The sequence below is a fragment of the Marmota monax genome, unplaced genomic scaffold (assembly GCF_021218885.2).
Source record: "Marmota monax isolate L192 unplaced genomic scaffold, Marmota_monax_Labrador192_F-V1.1 WCK01_AAM20220418_F8-fsc00168, whole genome shotgun sequence".
NCBI classification, from domain to species: Eukaryota; Metazoa; Chordata; class Mammalia; order Rodentia; family Sciuridae; genus Marmota; species Marmota monax.
Genome location: NW_026692492.1, coordinates 3,816,664 through 3,840,293, shown reverse-complemented (window position 1 = coordinate 3,840,293; position 23,630 = coordinate 3,816,664). Strand labels below are relative to the sequence as shown.

Sequence of the window (23,630 nt, the reverse complement as noted above, 5' to 3'; positions counted from 1 at the left end):
CCACCCCTTCTGCAGAGGCCAGCGCACACGTGCCCCTCCCATTGGCAGTGAAGGCTGCACGTCCACCCACCACCACCCACGGCACTGAAGGCCCTGCACGTCCACCCACCACCACCCACGGCACTGAAGGCCCTGCACGTCCACTCACCACCACCCACGGCACTGAAGGGCCTGCACGTCCACTCACCACCACCCACGGCACTGAAGGCCCTGCACGTCCACCCACCACCACCCACGGCACTGAAGGTCCTGCACGTCCACTCACCACCACCCACGGCACTGAAGGACCTGCACGTCCACTCACCACCACCCACGGCACTGAAGGCCCTGCACGTCCACCCACCACCACCCACGGCACTGAAGGCCCTGCACGTCCACTCACCACCACCCACGGCACTGAAGGGCCTGCACATCCACTCACCACCACCCACGGCACTGAAGGGCCTGCACGTCCCCTCACAGCACTGAAGGACCTGCACGTCCACTCACCACCGCCCACGGCACTGAAGGGCCTGCACGTCCACTCACAGCACTGACAGCAGTGAAGGACCTGCACGTCCACTCACCACCACCCACGGCACTGAAGGACCTGCACGTCCACTCACCACCACCCACGGCACTGAAGGGCCTGCACGTCCACTCACCACCACCCACGGCACTGAAGGGCCTGCACGTCCCCTCACAGCACTGAAGGACCTGCACGTCCACTCACCACCGCCCACGGCACTGAAGGGCCTGCACGTCCACTCACAGCACTGACAGCAGTGAAGGACCTGCACGTCCACTCACCACCACCCACGGCACTGAAGGGCCTGCACGTCCACTCACCACCACCCACGGCACTGAAGGGCCTGCACGTCCACTCACCACCACCCACGGCACTGAAGGGCCTGCACGTCCACTCACCACCACCCACGGCACTGAAGGGCCTGCACGTCCACTCACAGCACTGACAGCAGTGAAGGACCTGCACGTCCACTCACCACCACCCACGGCACTGAAGGCCCTGCACGTCCACTCACCACCACCCACGGCACTGAAGGGCCTGCACGTCCACTCACCACCACCCACGGCACTGAAGGGCCTGCACGTCCACTCACCACCACCCACGGCACTGAAGGGCCTGCACGTCCACTCACCACCACCCACGGCACTGAATGACCTGCACGTCCACTCACCACCACCCACGGCACTGAAGGTCCTGCACGTCCACTCACCACCACCCACGGCACTGAAGGACCTGCACGTCCACTCACCACCACCCACGGCACTGAAGGACCTGCACGTCCACTCACCACCACCCACGGCACTGAAGGGCCTGCACGTCCACTCACCACCACCCACGGCACTGAAGGGCCTGCACGTCCACTCACCACCACCCACGGCACTGAAGGACCTGCACGTCCACTCACCACCACCCACGGCACTGAAGGGCCTGCACGTCCACTCACCACCACCCACGGCACTGAAGGACCTGCACGTCCACTCACCACCACCCACGGCACTGAAGGACCTGCACGTCCACTCACCACCACCCACGGCACTGAAGGGCCTGCACGTCCACTCACCACCACCCACGGCACTGAAGGACCTGCACGTCCACTCACCACCACCCACGGCACTGAAGGACCTGCACGTCCACTCACCACCACCCACGGCACTGAAGGGCCTGCACGTCCACTCACCACCACCCACGGCACTGAAGGGCCTGCACGTCCACTCACCACCACCCACGGCACTGAATGACCTGCACGTCCACTCACCACCACCGACGGCACTGAAGGACCTGCACGTCCACTCACAGCACTGAAGGACCTGCACGTCCACTCACCACCACCCACGGCACTGAAGGGCCTGCACGTCCACTCACAGCACTGACAGCAGTGAAGGACCTGCACGTCCACTCACCACCACCCACGGCACTGAAGGCCCTGCACGTCCACTCACCACCACCCACGGCACTGAAGGACCTGCACGTCCACTCACCACCACCCACGGCACTGAAGGCCCTGCACGTCCACCCACCACCACCCACGGCACTGAAGGTCCTGCACGTCCACTCACCACCACCCACGGCACTGAAGGGCCTGCACGTCCACTCACCACCACCCACGGCACTGAAGGACCTGCACGTCCACTCACAGCACTGACAGCAGTGAAGGACCTGCACGTCCACTCAGCACCACCCACAGCCTGCAGTGGGGCCATGGAGCAGGGGTTGGGCAGGGGAGCGGGCCGGCCGTGGGCAGGGGTCGCCAGGCTGAGCTCAGGCGTCAGTCCTGCAGGGCGTGAGGGAAGGAAAGCCCGAGCGCGGCTGACCTGGCCCCGGGCTGGACCAAGGCAGGCCGGGCAGTGCCAGCCTATGCTGGAAACCGGGAGCAAGGCCACGCCTCCCGGTCAGTGGGCCTCGCATGCCCAGCCCCGGGCAGGACAGAGCCAGACACAGTGGCCGCCGCTGGGCGAGGCCGTGGCCAAGGCTGGTGTCCCAGGGCCTTTTCCCGGAGGCAACACTAAACACAGTGCCCAGCCACCATGGCCACGCTGAGCCATGTCCTCCGGTGAAGGTCAGCAGGCAGATGGGGTGGTCCCGGTCAGGGTGGCCTCGTGCTTTAGATGGGGTGGTCCCAGTCAGGGTGACCTCGTGCTCTAGATGGGGTGGTCCCGGTCAGGGTGACCTCGTGCTCTAGATGGCGTGATCCCGGGTCAGATGAGTGGATAAAGAAAATGTGGTCTGTGTGTTCAATGGAACATTACTCAGCCTTGAAGAAGAATGAAACTATGGCATTTGCCAGCAGAGGCTGGAGCTGGAGAACATCATGCTAAGAAACTCAGCCAATCCCAGACCAAGGGCCAGACGTTCTCTGACGTGCAGATGTCAATCCACCACGGGGGGCACTAGGGACAAGGGAGTCACCTTAGACTAGGAGAGGGGCGGGTGGGGGCGGGGGGAGAAGAGGGATGTGGGCACAGGAGGGCCGTAGAAAGAGACACGCTGTTGCTGTGTGTGTGTGTGTGTGTGTGTGCACGCGTGCGCCTGCAGGACCCCCGCGGCCCTGCAACCTGCACACTCAGAACCTCAGGACCGATCACCCCATCTGCGTAGGACACAGCAACGGGCACAGGCCCATTGGGGGTCCTGCACAGCAGACCACACAGACACTGAACTAGAAAAAAAGAGGCGGAGGCAGAAGAGGAGAGCCAGAGGGGGAGCCCGGAGACAGGCAGACTCCGCAGTGAGCCCACCTGGGGCCCAGGAGCTGCAGACGCAGGAGGAGCCCCTGGGGCCTTGACCCTGGTGGGGCCTTGACCCTGGTGGGGCCTTGACCCTGGTGCAGCCTCGGCCCCCAGGATGGGAGAGGATGCTCCCCACCCCCACAGCAGGGAGACCCTCCCCTCCCTGAGGGTCTCCAGAGAGGCCTGTGGAAGCAGCGGGTCTCACAAAGCCCTCTGGGTGGGGCCTGTGGCCTGGTCACCAAGAGCTCACACACACAGGCCCCGCCCTGAGCCAGGCTCAGCAGTGGGCGGCCGACCGCAGGTGCACACCCTGCCGGGTCAGACAGGCCCAGGGGCCACCACGGGCCTCCCCAGCCTCTCACAAGGGCTACTGCCCACACAAAAGGCCCCGAGTGCCCTCACAGGAGAGGTGGGCAGTGCTGGACCAGTGTAATGCCAAGGAAGACCCCGTGGGGCTGAGGGTCAGCGAGGGCGCGGGAGAGTGCAGAGGGCCCGGCGGGGGCTCAGGGCCAGCGAGCAGGAAGAAGGGCCTCCTCGTCCACGGGTGGCTGTGTCCACTGGTGGCTGACGCACGGCCGCAGCGCAGAGGGGGTGGCTCTGCCTGGGGAACTGGGAGTCCGGGGACACAGGGACAAGGGCTGAGCCCGGCCGCCCAGCAGACTCCAACAGGTGGGCGGGAGGACAAGACCAAAACAGCCTGCGGACGGACGGACGGATGCGGGGATTTACCAGCTCAGTCTCCTGGACGTAAATAGACCGGCCGCACAGCTGCAGGACATTCCTCTGACACAGGACACGCGGACAGCTGGGGAGGGGCCACTTCCCAGCCCTAGGCGGGTCTCGGCGGATTCCAGAGGGTGTGCAGACACTTCCCTGACCACAGTGACCGTGGTCACGCTGCGCATCGTGGCCAACACCCCGCAGAACGTCTGTGTGTGCGTGCACAGGGCCTGGCTAGGTCCTGCTCTTGCCACTGAGGACCCGCTAGGGAGAGCCGCGGCCAGTCGCCCCAGTGCCCGGCTTGGTCGGCGCTGTGCAGAGAGTGCCCTGACCCCACCGACACAGATGACCCCACCTCAGAGGGCCAGTTCTGGTTCTGCCCAGGGCACACTCACTGCGCCCGCCCGCCAGCCCGCCCACCACGGACCCACCTCGGACCCTCTGGCCTCAGCACACACACGTCCACGCACTGCAAAACCACAGCCCTGCGTAAGATGAATGCCACCTCCTCAGGTGCAGGGACAGGTGCCCCCCGAGGGCAGAGACAAGGAAACAGCTGCAGGCACCTGGCCACCCTGGCGGCAGCGCCTCTGCAGACACCTGTCTCACCAGGCTGGCCTCGGGGGGGGGGGGGAGCACAGAGCTTGAGCAGGACGCGCAGCAGAGACCCTCGGCACCACCCGAGGAGGGGACGCTGGGCAGGGCTACGGCGCAGGGGACGCCCTACAGAGGCCCAGAGAGATGCTCGAGGTAGGCTGAAGGCACGCAGCGTCCCCAGGAGGGGCCACTCTGAGGGGCAGTGTGAAGCCTGGGGTCCCTGGGTATGTGACGAGGGAGGTGGGCCGGGGGACACCCACGTCTCCTGGGCTGTCGCCCAGGCGGTGGCCACTGTTGGGTGGGAGGACCCGCTGCAGGCCAGCAGCTGGCCTCTCGGCCCGGAGACCAGCGCTCCCGGGAGCACCTTGCTGCAGCTGGGCACAGGCAGCACCCGCGGCCTGGGCGCTCCTGGCAGCGCTGGGGACCGAGCCCCGTGACCCAGGCACACTCCTCCCACCGAGCCCCAGCCCCAGGGGAAGCTGTGACCAGGAGCACAGCGAGGACGCGAGGGCCACCTCCCACCAGGTCGGGGCACTGGGTGAAGGGTCCATGCAAAGGTGCACACAGCCCAGGGCTTCACGTCCAGGGGAGCTGCCCAGGGCAGGTGAAGGACACCGGGGGGACGAGTCCCTCTGGACTGAGGCGGGGGGTGGAGGCCCTGATCCACAGGAGGACACGGCCTGGCCCTGACCCCTCTGCAAGACGGGTGACACGTGCACCGGGCTGGGGGGAGGGGGGACTCACGGACGAGTTTGGGTGGACCCCACTGTGGAAGACAGGCGAGCACGGAGGGACGCCCGTGTCCACCACCCAGGGAGGGCGGGGTGGCGGTGGGCTCCGGGTGCCAGGAGCCAGGAGGGTGGAGAACCAGCGCGTCCCCACGGGAGCCCCGAGGCCAGGTGCCGGGCAGAGCTGGGCGCTGGGACGCAGACTGCACTCAGGGCACAGTGCTGCGCTGCGTGCCGACCGCAGGGCCGCAGGAGACCCAGGACCGCGTCTGCGTGACCAGGACAGGTGACGACACGGGGAGAGTCGCACGGGCCAGGGCTGGGGCGGGGCGGCACCCACACAGGCCCCCCAGGCCCCGGGCAGGGCAGCAGGGCTCCCGAGGACAGCGTCTGCAGAGCCTGCAGGCCACTCCGGTGCTGGACGCTGCAGCCTGCAGACCCACCTGGTGGTCGCACCACCTGGCCCACGGAGGGGGAGGTGGGCGGTCGTCAGGACAGGGTCGAGCACAGGCGCGGACAGAGCTGAGGGGCGGGCGGAGGTCCGGGCTTCGCAGCCGTGACAGCCGTGGGCTCGCCCAGGGCCAGCCCCCCAAGGCCCACAGGCGCCCAGGCCCCAAGCCGGGCTGTCACAGTGGCGGGAACCCAGCAATGGCGTGCAGCGGGCGAGCTCTGGCCTCTCCGCTCCTGCAGCAGAGGACAGCAGCGGGGTCAGCTGCGAACAGGACAGGGCTGAGGGTGCGGGCAGCCAGGCAGAAGCAGGGCCTGTGGCCCACAGGTGTGGCCTCCTAGCTACAGGGGGCCAGCGCAGCACCCCAGAGCAGCACCACGCAGCCACCAAGGGCGGCATCTCTGGACCCCTGAGACGGCACAGGGCCACGGCTGGAGCGTCTGGGCCTGCTGAGCACCTGCCCACGGGCCACGTCCAGGCAGACAGGCCTGGGCCCCATGACAGAACCCCGACCTCAGGAGCTGGCAGCGAAGGAGGCCAGACACCTCCCCGGCACCTTGCCGTCACCCGTCACCGCAGTAGAGAGCACCCATTCCCAGCCCGGGTCTCAGGCCCACGCCCAGGCAGCCGCCTGCCAGAGCCGTCCAGCTTCCAAACGTGACCTCTAAAGTGCCATCCCCCACGGTCCCCACAGGCTCCGCCTGGAGTTGGGGACCCTGCGGTAAACATCCCCACGCAGTCACAGAGCCTGAACCAAGGACACAACCAGAAGCCACCACACTCCAGGTATGGCGGGCAGAGCGGCCGCTTACCTGCCCAACGCGGGCCTCCTGCCCTGGACACTTCCCCAGGCCCCACCTGGTCAGCCCCCCCCATCAGCAGGGCGGGAAGGAGACTGGCCTCCAAAATAACTCAGGACCCCCGCCCCGAGAGGAGCCCCAGGCCGACAGAGAACTGCCGAGTGCGCAGGTGAAGAACTGAGTGTGCAAGGAGAACTCCTGAGCGTGCGAGAACTGAGCGTGCAAGGAGAGCCAAGCATGCAAGGAGAAGAGAGAATGCCCGAGTGTGCAAGGAGAACTCCTGAGTGCGCAGGGAGAATTCCTTAGTGTGTAAGAACTGAGAGTATTAGGAGAATGCCTGAGTGTGCAAGGGGAACTCCACCATGTGCAAGAACTCTTGAGTGTGCAAGGAGAACTCCTGAGTGTGCGGGATGCGGGAGAACCCCTGAGTGTGCAGGCAGGGAGAATCGAGTGTGCGAGGAGAGCTCCTGGGTGCACAGGAGCCAGAGGCCGGCGGGGAGCTCCAGGCAAGCCAGGGCGGACGGCAGGGCCGGTCTGCCCCACAGTGAGGCTCCGCTGGACCCTTCAGCCAGGGCCGCCTCCCACAACACCAGCTGCCCGTGCCCGGTGCCCCACACACGAGGCCGCGGAGGAGCCCAGCCCCGCAGCCCCCGCCCCCGCCCCCCAGCACCCTGCCCAGCTCCCCACAGGAGATCCACGTGGAGCCAGACCCACAGGGCAGCAGCACTGGTGGGCACGGAGGACTCACGCGAGTCACGTGACGCCCTAGGGCCGTGGGTGACACAGGCACAGACAGCGCTTCTCTGAGCGCTCGTGGGAAGCAAGGTTCAAGTTCAAGTGCACTGCCCACTGACCAGCGCTCGACTGCACACCCAGCCGGGTGACCGGCCCTGTGGCTGTGACGGAGGTCTCCAGGAGCTGTTAAGCCCAGCTTGGCCAGGACTGAGGCAGCGGCACTCGGGAGGGTGACCAGGCGGGTGTCTGCAGTGTTTATCACCCGGCCACCTCCTATTCACATCCACCCTCCTGGAGTCGGCACTCAAAGGTCCCGGGGCCCTCCAGGTTCCCCAACTCCAGGGGACAGGACGGCAGGGGGCCTGACCCACCCGCTGGGAGCCCCTCAAGTCCCTGGACACAGCTGTTGGAGCCCTCAGGCCTCTCCTGGGCACAGGACAGCTGGCCCCCGCCCCACCTGCTGGGAGCCCCTCAAGTCACGAAGTGCCCACTGCTGGGAGCCCTCAGGCCCCCGCCCCACCTGTTGGGAGCCCCTCAAGTCACGATGTGCCCACTGCTGGGAGCCCTCAGGCCCCCGCCCCACCTCTGGGGAGCCCCTTCCTCACCCTCCCTTGGCGAGGACACAGGACCCCCAGACCGTTCCTGGGGCCGGCCCTCAGCGCCCACCCACCTGCTGGAAGGCCTTCAACCTCTTCTTGAAGCGGGAGGGCAGCACAAAGTCACAGCCCCGGGCCAGCGAGGCCAGCTCCTGCCGCAGGTCCGGGTCTTGGCGAAGGGACAGGTCCCTGAGCCGCATGCCGTCGGCTCGCATGGGCCTCCGGGGGCCAGGCCGGGCACCGCGCTCTCGGGACGGGGCAGAGCCGGGGCCGGTGGTCAACTCGGGGGGGCCGCCAGGCTCAGCAAGCTCCATGCGTCCCCGGCCAGGCGCTCTGGGGACCGGCCCAGGGCCGCGCGCATTCCACAGGCTGAGAAGGGCGCATGGCGAAGGCGGGCGGGGGAGGCAGCGGCAGGCGGCAGGCGCCCCTCCCAGGCCCGGCCGAGCTGAGGGAGCGGGCAGGACGCAGGACGCAGCAGCAGGACACAGCAGCAGGACCCAGCAGCAGGACCCAGCTGCCTGCACTGAGCAGGGCCTCTACTCCTCCCCTCTCGGTGCCCCTCTCCCTCCTGTAGGAGGGGCCGCCCAGCAGCGGGAGCTTCAGGCGGTGACCCTGAGTCACGTGGCTCGTCCCCTGAGCACAAACAAGTCTTCCTCAGGGGGGCCTGGGCCTGGCCACAGCACGGGGACCCAGAGGCCCGTCCCTCACGGAACTGTGGCGATGACCGTCCCTGCACGACCAAACCCTGCGGCCTGCACCTGGGGCCAGACACGGCTGGCTCCTTCCCCGCAGGCCCCTGGGCCCCGCCCCACGCTGGACACAGGGGTCCACCTGCCTGGCCGCACCCTCCCTGGCCAGCCCACTGCAGCGGAAGGCCAACATGTGCTTCTCAGCCTGAGAGGGGTCAGGGTCCAGCGTCTCTCTGAGGTCCAGTTCACACACTGCCAGGAGCCCAGGAGCCCAGGGTCCAGCCCACATGGGGGAGAGCAGGGCCGTGGGCAGCTGGCTCAAGGCACATCGAGGGCAGCACAGGGGCCTCCCACTTGTCCCCAGCAGGAGGAAGATGCATGTGCCCACGCTGGCTGCCCTCAGCAGGGCCTGGCCCTCCAGGCTGCTGACCAACCCTCAGAACCAGTCCAGGCCAGGCTCACAGACAGACAGGCAGACAGAGAGCAGGACAGGGCACCTGCAGGGGCCCAGGCACTGACCGAGGGGGGGCCCTGAGAGGGTGCCCAGGCACTGACCTGGGCCTGCAAGGGAGCCCGTGCCCCAACTAGGGAGCCGCGCCGCCCAGCCCCGGCTGGCCACCCAGCCCCGGCTGCCCCAGGAGAAGGCGCCCCTCAGGAGGGGGAAAGCCGGGCACACCCCTGAGGTCCCAGGCCGCGAGGCCGAGGCAGGAGGACCGCCGTCTGTCTCAAAAAGCAACAGGGGGCTGGGGACCGGCTCAATGGCGCGCTCGCTCGCCTGGCCTGCGCGGGGCGCTGGGTTCCATCCTCAGCACCGCGTAAAAAACCAATGAACACGTGGTGTCCACCAGAACTGAAGAACCCAGAACACTAAGAAAAGCAAGCAACAAGGGCTGGGGACGCGCCCAGTGGAGGGACCGAGCGCAACCGTCACCCGACAGCCAGCCAGGGGCCCAGAGCCTCGGGTCCCCCAGAGCCCTGGTGGGCACCTGACCACAGACACAGCCCCCTGGCCCCGGGACAGCGGGTGCAAGACGGTGGCCTGAGTCCAGGCAGGGGTGCCCTGGGCTCTGCCCTCCCCTGCCTCCCCTCTGCCGGGACTTCGCGTTCCGTCCTGTCACGGTCCCCGTCCTTCCGACCTGGGGGACTCCTCTCGTTAGCACAGGGCCAAGGTCTCCCGGCCGCGCTGCGTCCCGGGTCTGCAGAGGGGCAGGGGGACATCTCCTGCCCAAGCACGCCCCTGACCCCTGCTCCTCAGCCCAGGGTCCTCCACGCCCCTGACCCCAGCTCCTCAGCCCAGGGTCCTCCACCCCTGACCCCTGCTCCTCAGCCCAGGGTCCTCCACGCCCCTGACCCCTGCTCCTCAGCCCAGGGTCCTCCACGCCCCTGACCCCTGCTCCACCTGCCCAGCCCAGGGTCCTCCACGCCCCTGACCCCTGCTCCTCAGCCCAGGGTCCTCCACGCCCCTGACCCCTGCTCCTCAGCCCAGGGTCCTCCACGCCCCTGACCCCTGCTCCACCTGCCCAGCCCAGGGTCCTCCACGCCCCTGACCCCTGTTCCTCAGCCCAGGGTCCTCCACGCCCCTGACCCCTGCTCCTCAGCCCAGGGTCCTCCACGCCCCTGACCCCTGCTCCTCAGCCCAGGGTCCTCCACGCCCCTGACCCCTGCTCCTCAGCCCAGGGTCCTCCACGCCCCTGACCCCTGCTCCTCAGCCCAGGGTCCTCCACGCCCCTGACCCCTGCTCCTCAGCCCAGGGTCCTCCACGCCCCTGACCCCTGCTCCTCAGCCCAGGGTCCTCCACGCCCCTGACCCCTGCTCCTCAGCCCAGGGTCCTCCACGCCCCTGACCCCTGCTCCTCAGCCCAGGGTCCTCCACGCCCCTGACCCCTGCTCCTCAGCCCAGGGTCCTCCACGCCCCTGACCCCTGCTCCTCAGCCCAGGGTCCTCCACCCCTGACCCCTGCTCCTCAGCCCAGGGTCCTCCACCCCTGACCCCTGCTCCTCAGCCCAGGGTCCTCGTGGCCTTCGCCTTCCCGGCTGGGCTGTGGCTGGCCGCCTCAGCGCGGGGCCTCTGCAGCGGCACATGTCCCCATGCCCCACCCCCGCCCTTCCCGAGCTCTCGTGGGGACCTGGGGACCCCACCCTCCCACCCCTCTGCCCGTCCTGGCGGCAGGACCCAGGCTGCCGCAGCGCCCACAGCCTCAACCCTGAGCCTGGGTGCGCCAGACCCCGGGGAGGAGCCCTGCGCCTGGGCTGACCAGCCCCAGGAGGCGGGTGGCACGGCTCAGCCCGTCACCCCACACTGGGCTCTGGCCATCCTAGGGGACGGGCCACCCCACGGGCGTGAGGCCCACCTGCACCTGCTTCCTGCAAACCTGAGGAGCCGTCCGTGTGCTGGAAACCACAGCCAGCCCCACCCTGACCCTCTGCAGGGTGCCCAGCCTCACCCTGAGACCTGTCCAGGGGTGGCCGCTGCCCGGGGTGGCCGGGCCACAGGGCGTGGTGCGGAGCAGGGCAGTATGGGCGGGCTCCACTGTGGGAGGCCCCTCTGCTGCTCTGAACCTCATCCCCGTGACACACCCTGGGGACCAGAGCCCACAGCAGTTGTGCCCGGCCATCTCGGTGACCAGAGCCCACAGCAGTTGTGCCCGGCCATCTCGGTGACCAGAGCCCACAGCAGTTGTGCCCGGCCATCTCGGTGACCAGAGCCCACAGCAGTTGTGCCCGGCCATCTCGGTGACCAGAGCCCACAGCAGTTGTGCCCGGCCATCTCGGTGACCAGAGCCCACAGCAGTTGTGCCCGGCCATCTCGGTGACCAGAGCCCACAGCAGTTGTGCCCGGCCATCTCGGTGACCACAGATGCGAAGGAGCCTGCCGAAGACTCCCCCAGCCAGAGCCCAGACGCGTCCCAGAGGGGTGGCTGGGCAGTGAACTGTGGTCACTAAGCGCTGGCGGGGCTCACGCAGCCAGCGCCACTGACCCTCCCACAGGGGCTGTCGTGGTTTGGACGAGTGCCCAAAGCTCGCGGGAGAGACGCGAGGAGGTGCAGACTGGCCAGAGCCAGGACCTGATCAGTCATGGGTCCCTAGCTGGGTGGCACCTGGAGGCCGGGGTGTGGCAGGAGGAAGGGGTCACTGGGCCGTGGGCTCTGGAGAGTGCAGTCTGCTTCCTGATGACCCGTGAGCTGCGTCCCTCCGCCACGATGTCCTGCCTGACCGCAGCCCTGAGGAGGGGAGCTGGCCCTCCGTGGACAGACCTCTGGAGCCCTGAGCGCCACGCAGACTTGCCCTCCTCTCCAGGTGACCTGCCTTCACGTCACAGAGGTGGAGGCTGACTAGAGCAGGGGTGCACAGGGGACAGCGGGAAGCCACCCGCTTGGCATCTCCACGCGACACGCGCTCAGCCACGTCACCACGCGACGCGCTCAGCCACGTCACCACGCGACACGCGCTCAGCCACGTCACCACGCGACACGCGCTCAGCCACGTCACCACGCGACACGCGCTCAGCCACGTCAGCCTCCTTTCTTGGGCTTGAGTTGCAAATTTCTGCCCCAGGTACAAATGCACACATAGAGGACCAGGGGTGGGCGGAAAGAGGACAGCCCCGAGAGAGGCCTGACGCACCCTGACCCACCACACAGGCCAGGGGGCCCCTGACGCACCCTGACCCACCACACAGGCCAGGGGGCCCCTGAGGCCCTGGACCCACCGCACAGGCCAGGGGGCCCCTGAGGCCCTGGACCCACCGCACAGGCCAGGGGGCCCCTGAGGCCCTGGACCCACCGCACAGGCCAGGGGGCCCCTGAGGTCCTGGCCTCTCTGCGTGGCTGTCCAACGCAGACGCAGGCGGCTGACTCCCCAGAATCCCCCCGACACTGGGCCAAACAGTAAAAGATTTATTTCCGCAATTTGCCATAAATAAATAACTTGCCGAAACCAGCCCAGGGACGTTTAGCCCATCGCCCGGGGGGCAGGCAGGCAAGAGGCCCTCGTGCAGGTCATCTGGCAGTGGCCGCCTGGGCTGTGGGCACAAGCTCTGCAGGCTGGAGGCAGCGCCCGGGAGAGAGGGAAGGCGCCGGCTCCTGGGGCCCCACCCGCCTGGGGCCTGGCAGCCCTCTGGGACCACGACCATCGAGGAGCCGTCCAGCCCACGCTGACCCTCCCAGCACGCTGCTGAGACGCGGCCTGAGGAGCCGTCCACACCCCAGACGGCTTCCGCAGACCAAGGGGAGGCCCTGCTGCCAGGGGAGGGGGGACGGAACAGAGGCACCTGCCCGTTCTCGAGGGAGGGGCCACGCGGGACACCATCCTGCACCATGACACCCAGAGTGGAGACCGAGGGACCGCTGCAGGCTCACACCTGAGGCCAGCTCACCGATGCCAAGGCCAGACGACAGAAGCCAGTGGGGGTCCCTCACCGCACAACAGAGAACCTCCGTGAGGTCCAGCAGAACCAGGTGGCACCCAGCGTCCACCTGTCAGAGGGCCCCTCCAGGCCGAGCCGCTGTCCCCCACGTCCCCACAGGACCACAGGAGCCTCACACTCAGCACCTTCACGCTCCAGAGGCCGGGTGGCCCCCGCTCTGACTCCGGCCAGAAAGGGCGGCGCCCAGGAGACCCGCGCCACACGCGGACGCCATGGCAGGACCCAGCCGTGAGCAGCCCCAGCCCCAGCCCCACTGACCTCAGCACAGGAGGCAGGAGGACGGCCCGGAGTCCAATTCAAGGAGGATGCACTGCCCTGAGAAGGGTCGCGAGTGTCCCCCGCAAGCCTGGAGACAGGCGAGTCGCTCTCAGCGCGCGCTGGGCCGAGCAGGGAGGTTCTGCCAGAGGCAGCGGTGGCAGAGGAGCGAGGGGCACGGGGCCGAGGAGGAAGTAGCGTCCTCTCCACAGAGGACACCTGTGTGGAGACACCACGCCTCCGAGGCTCGCGGCGGGAGAAAGCAGGACCCAGAGTCCCAGGAGCTCGTCCCCGGCGGGACTCAGCACCCAGAGGAGCCCAGCCCTCAGCAGCAGACCACAGCCACTGGGCAGCGTGGGGGTGAAGGAGAGCTGACCGAGACACCTGGGGTGGACGCAGGCCGGCGCTCAGCCTCAGGAAGTGCACCCAGCGCCAGAGCCGGGGACACCGCTGGTTCCAGTGGGCACTGGGGAGCGCCCTCGGCACCCACGTGGCGGTGAGGGGCCCCCCTGCAGGCACGTGAGGCCGGGGCCACCTGGGGAAGTGACCACAGTGCTGGTACCCACTGCAGGTCTACCCCAAGGCGCGGGCAGCAGCACGGAGACCCTCCCACCTCCCTGGCAGCACCAGGCGCCCTCGGCTGGGAGAACCCACCCAGCCACCCAGAGGCCGGGAGGTGCACCCACCAGGGAGGCCTGGGGACCAGGCAGGCCACCCCAGAGCCACGGTGGGTGGGGAGGTGGCCTTGACCTTGGACCCCAAAGCCCAGGTGCCTCCACAGCCACACCCACAACCAACAGAGCCCAGAAGACCCTCACCTCCTGAGGGACTCCTCTGCCCCCTCACCCCCCCCACGGACCCTCTACCCCCTCACCCCCCCACGGACCCTCTACCCCCTCACCCCCCCACGGACCCTCTACCCCCTCACCCCCCCACGGACCCTCTACCCCCTCACCCCCCCACAGACCCTCTACCCCCTCACCTCCCGAGGGACCCCCTACCCCCTCACCTCCCATGAACACTTCCACACCCCACTCCCGACCGAGCCCTGCAGACCCCCCCACACCCCTCACCTCCCCATGGGCCCCCCACACCCCACCCTCTCCCCCTCCTCAGGAGGGCGAGCGTGACCCTGAGTGTCCTCAGGAGGGTGAGCGTGACCCTGAGTGTCCTCAGGAGGGCGAGCGTGACCCTGAGTGTCCTCAGCAGGGGGAGCGTGACCCTGAGTGTCCTCAGCAGGGGTGAGCGTGACCCTGAGTGTCCTCAGCAGGGGGAGCGTGACCCTGAGTGTCCTCAGCAGGGGTGAGCGTGACCCTGAGTGTCCTCAGCAGGGGGAGCGTGACCCTGAGTGTCCTCAGCAGGGGGAGCGTGACCCTGAGTGTCCTCAGGAGGGTGAGCGTGACCCTGAGTGTCCTCAGCAGGGGTGAGCGTGACCCTGAGTGTCCTCAGCAGGGGGAGCGTGACCCTGAGTGTCCTCAGGAGGGTGAGCGTGACCCTGAGTGTCCTCAGCAGGGGGAGCGTGACCCTGAGTGTCCTCAGCAGGGGGCGCGTGACCCTGAGTGTCCTCAGCAGGGGGAGCGTGACCCTGAGTGTCCTCAGGAGGGTGAGCGTGACCCTGAGTGTCCTCAGCAGGGGTGAGCGTGACCCTGAGTGTCCTCAGCAGGGGGAGCGTGACCCTGAGTGTCCTCAGGAGGGTGAGCGTGACCCTGAGTGTCCTCAGCAGGGGGAGCGTGACCCTGAGTGTCCTCAGGAGGGTGAGCGTGACCCTGAGTGTCCTCAGGAGGGTGAGCGTGACCCTGAGTGTCCTCAGGAGGGTGAGCGTGACCCTGAGTGTCCTCAGGAGGGTGAGCGTGACCCTGAGTGTCCTCAGGAGGGTGAGCGTGACCCTGAGTGTCCTCAGGAGGGTGAGCGTGACCCTGAGTGTCCTCAGCAGGGGGAGCGTGACCCTGAGTGTCCTCAGCAGGGGGAGCGTGACCCTGAGTGTCCTCAGCAGGGGGAGCGTGACCCTGAGTGTCCTCAGCAGGGGGAGCGTGACCCTGAGTGTCCTCAGGAGGGCGAGCGTGACCCAGAGTGTCCTCAGCAGGGGGAGCGTGACCCAGAGTGTCCTCAGGAGGGTGAGCGTGACCCTGAGTGTCCTCAGGAGGGTGAGCGTGACCCTGAGTGTCCTCAGCAGGGTGAGCGTGACCCTGACTGTCCTCAGGAGAGTGAGCGTGACCCAGAGTGTCCTCAGGAGGGTGAGCGTGACCCTGAGTGTCCTCAAGAGAGTGAGCGTGACCCTGAGTGTCCTCAGCAGGGGTGAGCGTGACCCTGAGTGTCCTCAGGAGGGTGAGCGTGACCCTGAGTGTCCTCAGGAGGGTGAGCGTGACCCTGAGTGTCCTCAGGAGGGTGAGCGTGACCCTGAGTGTCCTCAGGAGGGTGAGTGTGACCCAGAGTGTCCTCAGGAGGGCGAGCGTGACCCTGAGTGTCCTCAGCAGGGGGAGCGTGACCCAGAGTGTCCTCAGGAGAGTGAGTGTGACCCTGACTGTCCTCAGCAGGGGAAGCGTGCCTCCTCTAGACGTGAGACCCACCAGGCTCTGCCGCACACTGGCACGCATGGTGACACGAGTGGGACACCTGCCTTCTAGAAGCTCCACTGAAGTGACCCGCAGATTCCAGACCCCAGGGCAAGCTCAAGGCAGACGACAGGACGTCGAGAAGACGGACCCTAGGACACTTCAGACACCCGTCATTCTGCTGCCTCTCAAAACCAGGCTCCTTGTCCTGGTCGGCGGCTGCAGGCCAGCTGTGGGGTCCCCACCCCACCCTGCGAGCCAGAGATCCTAAGGACGCCCTTCCCCAGCCACAGGTCACATGACTCGACCCCTGCTGGGCTCCCAGCCCAAGGCCACCCTCCAGACTGCAGCAGGTCCCTCTCCGGGGGCTCGTGGGCAGCCCCTAGAAGCCAGCAGCAGCAGCCTCACACCCAGCAGGCTCCCGAGCCCAGAGTCCTGCACCCTGCCCACCCAGCCCCGGCCAGCACACACGGCCCCTCTGCCCCCCCTGGGGGCTGAGCCAGACTCCACCCCTCACCACCCACCCCTGCTCAGTCCCCCTGGCGCTCTCCCAGGCCCCCCCCCCCAGCACTTCCTGGCCCCACGCACTCCCTGACCACGTCTCCATGCAGAGACACGGCCTCTCCCTGCTTTGCACACCTGCGGAGCTTCACTTCCACTCCCAGGCTGCTCACAACTGCCCTCCCTGAAGAGCTGTGCATATTTCAGCCCTCGGGCCTTCCCCACAGTCTCAGGGTCAGGGGCTGCGAGTGGCTTCTGGCTTTGTCACTGAGAATAATCACGGCTCTCCCCTCTAGCCCCTCACTCCTGAGGGACCCCTCTATCCCCGGCTGGCAGCTCATCAGCAACCCATGACTCAGAGTGCCAGGCGGGGCTGGGAGGACCCAAGGGCCGCGTCCCGTCCACAGCGAATGGGGATCCAGGCGGGATTCCGCGGTGCCAAAGTTGGGCAGCTTCCTGGGAAAGGGCACTGGCCCCGAGCTCAAGGGAGGGTCCTGGGCCTCGCGTTCTAGAGACCGAGACAAGCCCCTGGCGGACACACCAGGGTGGGTGGGGGCTAAGCAGGTGCTCCCCAAGGCTGCCGCCAGCTCTCTCTCACTGCCCCGAGCCCTGCTTTCTGTAAAGGGTCCCAGAGCAGGTCACAGCAGACCACCACCAGTGCCTTACAATGACAAGCTCTCTTCTGCGAATGACTCCGTCACTCCGCGGGCAGACCCTCCGGGCTGGGAAGGGGACTGCGGGGTGCATTGCAATCCCTTCCGGACGTGCTCAGGGCGGCCGGGCACTGCCAAGTGGAAGCACTGTCCGTGTGCCAAAGGAGCTCAAGGGACGGTCCTGGGTGTGCAAGGCGCACGCACCACACCTTTCTCTGTCCCGCCCGGGGCCCACGGTGCACTCCGTTAAACTGATACAGTGCTAAATGACAGGAGGCGCCTTTAACGGAAGAAGCAACACACGGTGTCGAGTTCCCGGAACCGGGCACCGGACCGCAGACACACCCGGGCAGGAACCCTCGGCTCACTCCTGGAGCCGGTGGAAACGACTTCTGCGAAGGGGACGAGGGCGGCCAGCCCGGGGAGCTGGACTCTCCAAGCGCGTGCACCCTGGGACGGCAACTGTCACGACAGCGCCGGGGGCGCGGGGGCGCGGGGCCACTCGGCGGCGGGCGGCGGCGGGCAGGGGCTCGGCGCGGGCGGGCGGAGGGGCGAGAGCGACTTACTGCTCTGGGGCCCGCGGACCTGCGGGCGCCGCGGGCGTGCGGCCCGGGCCGGGGGCTGGCGGCGGCTCCCAGGGGTAGCGCGGGCGCGGGCCCGGGCGTGGCGGCGGCGGCCCCCGGGGGCTCGGGCGCGCCGGGCCTGCAGGCGGGCGGCCAGGCTCCGGGCGGGCCCGCGTCGCCGGCGCCCAGCGCGGCGGGGCCGGGCGCCTTGATGCGGTGCAGGCCGTCCTGCAGCATGCGCTGCGTGCTGGCCTCGCTGAGCCAGCACAGGAACAGCTCGTCCACCTTCATCTTCAGCACCGGCTGCAGCACCTTGCCCGGCGGCATGGTGGGCGCGGCCCGGGCCGCCCCGGACTCCCGGGGCTCTGCCGCCCGGGGGCGCGGGCCGAGGCGGGGGCGCGGCGGCCGCGAGCGGGCGGCCCGCGCCGCTCAGCGCCGCTTCAAAACGGGCGCGCCCGCCGCGCTCCCCCACCCGGGCGCCGCGTCGCGCGTCACCGCGCCGCGCGACGTCACCACGGCGGACACGTCATCACCACGGCGACGCCGCCGCTCGGCGCGCGGGCCTCGCCGTCCTCCCGGCCTCCGCAGGGGGCTTGGTCGGGCTGAGGGGCTGCAGTGGGATGAGAAATGGGCGGCGATGGCCGCGCCGCCCGAGGCCGCTCGGCCTTCCGGGAGCTAAGGGGGGGCGGCACGCGACGCCTCAGGACAGGCAGTGGTGGGAGCATGCGCGGCGCGTGCCCGCCGGAGTAGGCGGGGCAGGCCCCTGGATCGAGCATGCGCGGAGCAGACCGCTGAAGACCCGAGTCCCAAGGCCTAGTGGTCGAGCAGGCGCAGTGCCTGCCCGCGAGGAGCGAGCCAGAGGCACGGCTGAGCTCGAGCGGGAGGGCGGAGAACGGCCGCGGGCCTGCGCAGTGGGTGGCCGCGGAAGCGGAGGAGCACGCGCGGTGCGTGCCCGCCGATCGCGGGAGCGAGCCTGGGCTCCAGGAGTGCGAGTGGGGCCCTAGGTCGGGTTTGCGATTCGGCGGGCGGCCTCGCACACCGAGGGCCGTGTTTCGGTTGGTTTTACGTATCAAGCGGAATGGCAGGCGGGCAGTGCGGCGCCTCTCCACGCAGGCTCTCTAGGATGGGCATAAACTGCTCTGATGGCCACAACACGGCCCGGCCGCCGGAGGAGACAGGGTTTTCTGGGCGTGCCACCGGGGCCCGGCCCCGCACCCGAGCTGACCGCAGCCCCGCTCACCCTCTAGACCTAAGTGACGCTAAGGCGACCTTCCCGGCCGGGCCGGCTTCGCAGGGGAACTGCACGGTCCGGCCGGAGCTGAGCTCGCCCGCAGCCAGGCGCCGGCCTACTGTGAGGGCGACGGTCTCACACTTCGGCCTCGTTTCTTGCTGGGTGTGACCGGGGCGCGTCTCGCAGGGAGGCCGAGGCGGAGGCGAGGTGCGGAGGCTGTGTGCGCTCTGCTCCCCGGGGCGTGCGCCCAGGCGTGCGCCCAGGCAGGTCCGCGTCCGCGGAGCGCAGACCCACCTCTGCCGGGAACAGGGGCGCTTTTCACCGTGCGCCTTGACAGGAGCCGTTTGATTCATCGCTGTGGTTTCGGGGAAAGGGCTCCTTTGAGCGCCTGCAGAGCTGGATTTATAGACGCGGGCACCGCGGAGACGCCAGGGCAGGGCCGGCGCGGGGCAGACACAGTGGGCCTTCAGGCCCCTGCGGGCCTGGGGTCCCCTCGGGGAGGCCCTGGGCAGGGAGAATAAAGGGGCTGTGGAGCCGGGCTGGCTGGCGGGGCCTGGAGTCTGCAGAGCTGTCCCCAGCAGAAGCCGGGGTCCTCCTTGGCTCGAGGCACAATGAAGCTCTAATGGTTGGGGCCTCCAGGTGAGGCCCGCCCCCTGCCACCTCAGCCCTGAGCCCCTGTGTCCCCAGCCCCACCTGCCGCTGCTGGGCTTGCAGAATCCCCCTGGCTGCTCCTGTGGCTCAGGAAGTGCCCTGTTTATTTGTGGATCACGAAGTGCCCTGCTTACCTCCACCCCCGGCCCTGGAGGCTGCTTGAGACCTGGCCAGCCTGGGTGACCTGGCCCTGGGTGGCCCTGAGCCCCAGAGGTATGGGTCCTGCAGCCGGAGGGGAAAGTGCCACCCAGTCTATGCCACCGCCAGCGCGGCTTGCTGTCCCTCGTCCTTTGCTCTCGTTTAATGCCACGTGTTACCTCCCGGCATTTGGTTTGGTTTGCAAACCTAGAAAAGGTCCCTCGCTAAACGTCTTAAACACGTGCAGGTGCTAGCTTTTCTGTGGCACTGCCAGGTGGCTCCGTGGGAGGGGGTCAGGCTGCTGGGACATGGCACGTCCAAAGACCAGGCAACCATCAGCCAAGGAGGGCTGAGAATCCCAGACGCCCAGATGGGACCCGGGATGGGCTCAGAGTCCCTTCTCTTCTGTCACCAAGGAGACATTGGATACAGTGGCATGGGCACAGGCCCGGGTTCTGCTCCATTTTGATCGGCCTTTACCAGAGCACTCTGGCTTCCTCTTGCTTTGTTTTTTAACAGGGCTGGGGTCCAGGGGTGCGTGACCACAGAGCCGCACCCCAGCCCTTTTTATTTTTTACTTAGAGACAGGGTCTCGCTCACTTGCTTAGAGCCTCGCTCAGTTCTTCAGGCCGGCCTCCAACTCACCATCCTCCTGCCTCAGCCTCCAAGCTGCTGGGATCACAGGCTTGTGCCACCACATGCGGCTTCTTTCTTGATTCCAACTCCCAGGGGGACCTCGGGAGCCCAAGGGTGTGGGTCAGGCAGAGGGGACCTTCCTGTGACAAGAGGAAGGCTGCACCCCTCACCCTGACTCGTGGTTTGGTGCTGCTTCCGCCGTGGGCCTTCGCATCCCGGGGACCATCTTGCTGTGAGAAGCTCTGCCGGTGTCACCCGTCTCAATGTATTTACGGGCTGAGCTGCGGAGAGGAACGCTGGTGCCGAGCCCCAGCCTGTGTGTGGGTGCCACAGGCCTGAGAGGTTGGCTCTGGGTGTCCCCAAGGCCCCACGTGATAAAGGCCTGTCTCCCTCTCACTTGGAGCCCGTGGTGACATGGGATCCACTCAGATGACCCAGAGTAATGTCCCCATTTCAAGCCCTTGATTTAGGCACCCAGAAAGGCCTTCATTGTGTTTGCTTGTGTATCTGGCTGCAAAGCCCCCAGCCTGGGTGGTTGGATCAGCAGAGGTCGATCTCTGTGTCCCGGAGGCTGGAGGTCCAAGGTTCAGGGTGGGCAGGGCTGGCTCCTCCTGAGGCCTCTCTCTCTCTCTCCTGGGCTCACAGATGCCGTCTTCTCCCTGTGTCCTCACAGGGGCATCCCTCTGTGTGTGTCTGTGTCCTCCTCTCCTCTTCTTACAGGGACCCCAGTCCTGCTGGGTCAGGGCCACCCTGGGGCCACATACCTGCCCCCACACACAGCACATCCCAAGGTCCTGGGGCCAGTGGGGGCATGATCAGCCCACAGCAGGGCCCACGTGTGGCCTCAGTGGTGGGAGAGGCTGGTACACGTTGGTGACCACCATCCCTTGGGAAGCTCAGGATCCCGCAGCAGAGAGCTGGGGAACAGGAAGGCTGCTTCCTGCCCCAGTTTATGGAGTCTGTGTTGAGGCCGTCCATCTGGAGGGACTCCCTCCTCCTCTTGTCCTTTAGCCCTTGGGCACGTCACTTTGAGGTCCAGTGTCTGGGCACAAACTGTGCCAATGACCGCAGACAGAAAACAGATTGGTCAGTGCCAGGGCTGGGCAGGGAATGGGGAGGGGTCTCCTGCTGGGGTTGAGCGTGACCTGGAACAAGGCAGAGGTGGTGGTCACAACCTGGAGAGGAAACTGAAGGCCGTTAGCTCCCACCAATGGTCGACCTCACATACAGTGAATTTCACTTCCACAAAGAGGGAGGAGGCTGTGCAGGAGAGCGGGCGAGAAGCCCCTGGAAAGCCCCTGTGGACGGTGTAGGAAGAAGGGGCGCCACGCCAGCTGGAAAGGCGCTGGACGAGGAGGGTGGCCAGCCCCCATCAGAGGGACCCCCGGCAAACCCGCATCTGGAGCGCCTGAGGGTCCCTTTCCTGTATTGGGTGCTCAAGGTGGCTCCCATCTTGGGGGCACACAGAGCGCTCCGCGTCTGCGTTCTCCTCGGTCAGCACCTGGAGCGCGTGAGGGTCCGGCTCCCATCTTGGGGGCGCACAGAGCGCTCCGCGTCTGCGTTCTCCTCGGTCGGCACCTGCAGCGCGTGAGGGTCCGGCTCCCATCTTGGGGGCGCACAGAGTGCTCCGCGTCTGCGTTCTCCTCGGTCGGCACCTGGAGCGCGTGAGGGTCCGGCTCCCATCTTGGGGGCGCACAGAGCGCTCCGCGTCTGCGTTCTCCTCGGTCGGCACCTGGAGCGCGTGAGGGTCCGGCTCCCGTCTTGGGGGCGCACAGAGCGCTCCGCGTCTGCGTTCTCCTCGGTCGGCACCTGGAGCGCGTGAGGGTCCGGCTCCCATCTTGGGGGCGCACAGAGCGCTCCGCGTCTGCGTCCTTCGCTGCCCAGTGGACAATGAGGTTCCAGAGTGATTCTCATCCTGCCCCCCCCACCCCCAGGGCTGGGCATGTTTGGCGTGGGATTTCCCAGGAAGGGTTTAGGACCGTCTGGTGAGGTGGGGCTGTTCACCAGGACACGAGGAAACCAGGACATCTGAAGAGAGTTGACAGTTGGCAGTGACGTCGTGAACACTCAGTGTAGCTCGCCACAAGCCAGTTTCCTGTACGTTAGTGTCCTGGCCCCTCGCCAGCCCAGGCGCTTGGGTGCCCGGAAAGGCATGCCCAACCCAACCCCAGAACTGTGGGGGGTTATTTGGAAACAGGGTCTCTGCAGTGGTCATTAGTGGAGGGTCCTGAGATGGGCTCCTCCTGGGTCAGGGGGCCCTCATGCCATGGCCGTGTCCTCCCAAGAGACAGAGGAGGGGACACAGGCACAGAGGAGGAGCCCCGTGGAGACGGAGGCAGAGACTGCAGTGAGGGGCCACCCGCCCAGGGCCACCTGGAGCCCAGGAGCTGGACAGGCAGGGGGAGCCTCCGTGGTGGAGTCCGTGGAGGGAGCTCAGCCGGGGACCCTGGTCCAGTCTCCGCCCTCCAGGCCTGGGGAGCTGGACTCCTGTGGTTTAAGCCCTGGGTGTCTGGCACCTGGTCAGGCGGGGCTGGAAGTCACAAGCGGAGCTTGTTTAGACCCGGAGCCTCAGGGAATGGTCTGGAGAGCTGTGCTTCCCACCCAGCCTGGCGGAGGTGCTTTTCTGAGAAACTGCCTGGTGGGTCTGTTTTGTCAGTTTGGTGCATTTTAAATGCCAGGCCCAATCAGAGGGAGCCACCCTTCCTCCAGAGAGCCCAGACCCGCGCCTGTCTCTGGAGGGCCCGCTCTTTGTTTAAGGGTACGTTTGTTCCCTAAGTGGCTCGTGCTGTGGGCCTCTCCTTTCCCCTGTGGAGGGTGCGTCTGCCCCTCAGCAAGTTGCGCATTTGAGTTGGGGGGAGCTGGGGGGCCGCGCCCGCTGCGCAGGATGGTTGAGACCCTGCAGCAGCCGCAGACCAAGGCGCAACCTGCCTCCCCGATACCCCAGAGCCGCGGGACCGCCCTGTGCGTCCTCGGGGGTCCTGCGGGCCTGCGAGGGGTTCATGCACCCCGGAGCAGGGCCGGGTGGGGAGCGGTGGGGGGCGAGTCATCCCCGCGGCCTGATTCTCCCGCAGGACCTTGTCCCATCCGCTTCCTCCCGCGCGCACCTCGCGCCACTTGTTTGGAAACATAAGTTGGAAAGGCCCCCCCCCCTTTTTTTTTCCCCATTTTCATCTCTAATTGAATTCTCTCCTGACCCTTTCGTCCCCCACGGCTGTGGTTCAGGTTTTGATGATGAGCAAAAGAATTTTGTATTTGGATAATACAATTTTCTCACTTGCCTTCAGCAACCTTCAACTCAATTTCCTCTCCCCGGAGACAGTGTATATTACAGAATAGAATCAGATTCTTTATTCATAGGGAAAAAGTTCCAATTTCATCTGAATATTCAGCGTTTCGCTCCGGCCGGGGTGATGGATGGCGTATGGAAATGCGTAATCAAAAGGCGGAGTGCGCGCTGCTATTGAAAGAAATAATGAAGT

At 67.2% G+C, this 23,630-nt stretch overlaps 1 protein-coding gene across 2 annotated transcripts in view; it reads right to left on the bottom strand.

The window, feature by feature from the left end:
- The window catches only part of Ppp2r3b (protein phosphatase 2 regulatory subunit B''beta), a 40,792-nt gene extending 22,955 nt beyond the window's left edge, over positions 1-17,837 (bottom strand). The window contains exon 1 of one of the 2 annotated variants that reach the window (XM_046443454.1): positions 17,499-17,837. In XM_046443454.1, the coding sequence (XP_046299410.1) occupies positions 17,499-17,822 (324 nt within the window). In that variant the 5' untranslated portion in view covers positions 17,823-17,837. Of the gene's footprint in view, positions 1-7,932; positions 8,420-17,498 lie in introns of those variants that run through there. The other variant, XM_046443455.2, reaches the window with a different exon arrangement.
- Positions 17,838-23,630: the final 5,793 nt, after the last annotated feature.